This window comes from Balearica regulorum, chromosome 6, assembly GCF_011004875.1.
Source record: "Balearica regulorum gibbericeps isolate bBalReg1 chromosome 6, bBalReg1.pri, whole genome shotgun sequence".
Classification (NCBI taxonomy): Eukaryota; Metazoa; Chordata; class Aves; order Gruiformes; family Gruidae; genus Balearica; species Balearica regulorum.
The window spans coordinates 2,911,397-2,915,594 of record NC_046189.1 but is presented as its reverse complement, the minus strand read 5'-3'; the positions used below and the strand labels follow the sequence as shown (position 1 = coordinate 2,915,594).

The 4,198-nt window shown below is 60.4% G+C and overlaps 1 protein-coding gene across 1 annotated transcript; it reads left to right on the top strand.

Annotated features, from left to right (window-relative positions):
* Positions 1-447: 447 nt before the first annotated feature.
* Positions 448-2,200, top strand: GBX2 (gastrulation brain homeobox 2). The gene is made up of 2 exons (XM_075755741.1): positions 448-1,139; positions 1,592-2,200. Exons 1-2 carry the CDS (start codon positions 626-628, stop codon positions 2,113-2,115), a joined length of 1,038 nt encoding a protein of 345 aa, XP_075611856.1. The 5' UTR covers positions 448-625; the 3' UTR covers positions 2,116-2,200.
* Positions 2,201-4,198: the final 1,998 nt, after the last annotated feature.

The following is a 4,198-nucleotide window of genomic DNA, read 5'->3' as shown; positions in this document are numbered from 1 at the left end:
GAGAGGGAGAGAAAAGCGTTAATAAAATAGGGTGGGTGTTGTTTTTTTTTTTTTTTTAAAAAAAAGGGGGTTTCAAGGCTTTGAGGGCACCAAATTGGTGTGTCTGATGGGGCAGGTCCCAGGGCCTGGGGGAGCGGCGGACCCCACGGAGAGGCCTGACGGCACCCGGGGGCAGTGGGCGCTCACGCGTGGGCCGCCCCGTCCGGCGGTGCTGAACGGGAGGGGGGGGGGGGGAGGAGGGGAGGGGATGGGGGCGTGGTCTCCCCGCTCCGCCCCGCCCCGCCGCTCTCCCGCCCAATGGGAAACGGCGTCGGTGGCCACGTGGGGCGGGCCGGGTTCCCAGCCGGGCAAAATGTGAATGGGCGCGGGGGAGCGCGGGCGGGCAGAGCGGCGCGGCGGCGGCGGCGGGCGGGCTCCGCGGGGGCGCACGGCGGCGGCGGGCGGGGGGCTCAGCCCCGATGTGCGGGCGGCGGCGGCGGGCCGCGGCCCCGCTCCGCCCCGGTTGTGCCCCACGCGTGGGCGCTGCGCGGCTCTGAGGAAGAGGAGGAGGAAGAAGGAAGGCAGGAAGGAAGGAAGGAGGGAAGGAAGGTGGTCGGTCGGTCGGTGCCGCCGCCGCCGCTCCGGCATGAGCGCGGCTTTCCAGCCCTCGCTGATGATGATGCAGCGCCCGCTGGGAAGCAGCACGGCCTTCAGCATCGACTCGCTCATCGGCAGCCCCCCGCCGCCCGCCCCCGGCCACTTCGTCTACACCGGCTACCCCATGTTCATGCCCTACCGCCCCGTGGTGCTACCGCCGCCCCCCCCGCCGCCCCCGGCCCTGCCGCAGGGCGCCCTGCAACCGGCGCTGCCCCCCGCGCATCCCCACCACCACCACCAGCTCCCCAGCCTGCCCACGGGTTTCTGCTCCAGCCTGGCTCAGGGCATGGCTCTCACCTCCACCCTCATGGCCACGCTGCCCGGCACCTTCCCCGCCTCCCCCCAGCACCAGGAGGCCGCCAGGAAGTTCGCGCCCCCGGGTAACTTCGATAAAGCCGAGGGGATGCCCCCGGACGGCGGCGGCGACGACGGCAAAACCTTCCTGGGGAAGGACGGAGCCCTCCTGCCCTTCCCCGCCGCCGACGCCGTCCAGGCCTCCCTCGGTGAGTGAGCGCCGGCGCCGGCGGGGGGGGGGACGGGGGACCGGGGCGGACGGGGGGACCGGGGCTGGGGGGGTGGGGAGAGCGGGGTCCCGCCGCCCGCTCGGCGCATCAGCCCCCGGCGGGGCGGGCTGGGAGGGGGTCGGGGGACGGGGCGGCCCCGGGGACGAGGGGGGACCCCCGGGAGGAGGCAGGGCTGGCCCCCGGGGGCCGCAAGGCCAGGAGAAGGGAGGAGGAGGAGAAGGAAGGTTTCGAGCCCCTGCCACTTGGAAAAATAAGAATAAAATAAACCCGACCGAGAGACACGCAAGGGGAAAAAAAAAAAACAAACCAAACAAAACCCAACAAAACAAACCCAACAATTTTCGGGTGATGGAGCTGCGGGCCGGGGGGGCGCGGTGGCCGCGGGCCGGAGGGTACCAAACGCTAACGAAAGGCCTCTGCTTCGCTTCCAGCCGGGGCTCTCCGGGCCCAGGGGAAGGAGGACCCCAAAGCAGAAGAGGACGCGAAAGGCAAGGAGGAAAGTTTCTCCATGGACAGCGATCTAGACTATAGCTCGGACGACAACATCCCCGGCCAGGCGGCTCACAAGGAAGAGGACTCTGGCAACGCGCTGGAGGAAAACCCCCAAAACCCCCCCAATTCCACCAACACCACATCCACGGGCAAAAACCGGCGGAGGCGAACAGCCTTCACCAGCGAGCAGCTGCTGGAGCTGGAAAAGGAGTTTCACTGCAAAAAGTACCTGTCCCTGACGGAGAGGTCCCAGATCGCTCACGCCCTCAAACTCAGCGAGGTGCAGGTGAAAATCTGGTTCCAGAACAGACGGGCTAAATGGAAACGGGTCAAGGCGGGCAACGCCAATTCCAAGACAGGGGAGCCCTCCCGAAACCCTAAGATCGTGGTTCCCATCCCGGTGCACGTCAGCAGGTTTGCGATCAGGAGTCAGCATCAGCAGCTGGAGCAAGCCCGACCCTGATCTCTCCCTACCTACGCTCAGAACCGCAAGTTTTTGAGGGAAAAGTTTCCAAATGGGGAGGGTTTAAAAGCAACCCACCCGAGAAAAAAAACACCACCAAACCACGAAGCAAAAAACAACAAAAAAACCCCAACCACAACCCACCCTAAAGCAAACAACCTCCAACAAGAAGAAAAAAAAAAAAAATCCCATGCGAGCGCACGGCAAATCCCCGCCACGAGCGAACTTTAAAGCGAAACTTTCCGCTTACCGAGTCAAGCGAGAGTCCGCGAAGGCGAAAGGCTTGGAAACTGTTTTGGTTCGGAGCAGGAATATCAAACCCTGGAAGAGACACGCAGATATTTATTATTACGCTGCCTCCCCCCCCACACACACACACTTTGTACCTACTCGCGCTGCCTTGGCCGCAATGGGGCCCACGGATGCGGTATGGTGTCGGCGCCGGATCCAGCAGCGATTTACCCGTTGTGTGCGTGTGTCTGTGTGTGTGTCCCCCCCCCCCGCCAGCATCACCGGCAGAGACATCCCCAGCGAAATCCGCAGCGCGCCTTTAGCCATCTTTTGGGTTTTGTTTCTTATCGGGGGTGAAAGGTAAAAAAAAAAAAACCAAACAAAAAAAAAAAAGATGAGAGAACAAAACCGAAAGAAAAACTAAAAAAGAGTTTCATTTCATGCCTTTTTTATTGTTTCATTTTATTTCTGATGGCTGAGTGGCAGGAACTGGGGGACGATTTTTTTTAAATATATTTTTTGCCTGGCTTTCTGTCGATTCGGTTTGCCTATTCTACCAAGCCATGTTGAAAAGAGAGAGAGAGAGGGGGGGGGGGGAAAGCACGATCTTCTCTATTGTGTTTAATTTATTTCAATGTAGCTTATTTCCTTATAAGTTATGAAATTTAAAAGCAAACTAAGTCTTGTGAATAAAAACCGACAAAGAAACAAAAAAGACCAAAAAAAAAAAAAAAAAAAAAAGCCCTCCAGCCCCCGGCTGTTCTGTCCAGAATTTGGCGTTGAGCTGATTTTCTTTTCCCCTCCTGCGCTGCCGGAGCGGAGCGATGCTGCTGTCGCGGGGTGGTTTTTTTTTGTTTGTTTGGTTTTTTTGTTTTTTTTTTTCCTCTTTCTGAAACCATATTTATTGTCGAGGAGGGGAGGGGGGGGAGACGGGCAAAAAGTTTCCTTTTTTAATTTTTTTTTTTTTTGGGGGGGGGGGAAGGAGGGCTGGAAAAAGGCTTTTTGTGCGAATAACTGTGGATAGTCGCGGGGTTGGGGGGGCAGGAGGAGGAGGAGGAACCCCCCCCATCCCCTCCCCGGGCAGGCAGCGGGCTCCCAGCCCCGTGTTTTGGGGGGTACAGCCGCTCTCGTTGCACCGCGGCTGCTCCCCCCGTGTCCCGTCCCCCCTCCCTTTCCCCTCCCCGCATCCTTTTCATCCCATTTTTCCCCCCGTTTTACTCCTCCCGGCTCCCTCCGTGCCGGTGGAACCCTTAGCACTGCCGGCGGCGGGAAGCTGGGATGTCAAAGGATTAATTTCCCGAGGAAAACGGGGTGCGGGGGGGGGTGTTTTCCTATTAAAATTAAACGATCGGGTCACTGAGGGGAGCGATCCCCCCCCCCCCCGAGGTAACGGCGGGGCTCCCGGGGCAGGCTTGCCGGTGGTCACATCCGTTACAGCCTTTGCGCTTCATTTATTTGTTTTTATTATTATTATTATTATTAATTTTGTAACGCCGGGGTCGGAGGGGGCTGGCGGCGGCTCCGGGGTGAGGAGAAGTGTGTGTGGGGGGGGTGTCCCTGCTCCCCCTCTCCCACCAGCAGCTCCCAAACTAAACGGCCCCGGGCAGCATCGCCGCCTGCCAGCCCCACGGGCAGCCGCGGACGCGCGGGAACTAGCGGGAACCCACGGGTAATTCCAGCCTTTTCGCTCACCGCCGCCACTGCCCGCTCCTTTGGCTCGTTACAAATTATTAGTAATATTTATCATCAGTTTCGGTTTGGTTTCTGCGCGGGTGGGAGCGGGGAGCCCGGGACACGCGTGGGGCGGCCCCGCACGCCTCCTCCTCCTCGGGCTGCTTCCCAGCGCTGCTTC

Coding starts and splice junctions, on each gene's coding strand:
- GBX2 (XM_075755741.1), top strand. CDS start 626: ATGAGCGCGGCTTTCCAGCCCTCGCTGATGATGATGCAGCGCCCGCTG. Junction 1,140..1,591: donor CGCCGTCCAGGCCTCCCTCG/GTGAGTGAGCGC, acceptor CTTCGCTTCCAG/CCGGGGCTCTCCGGGCCCAG.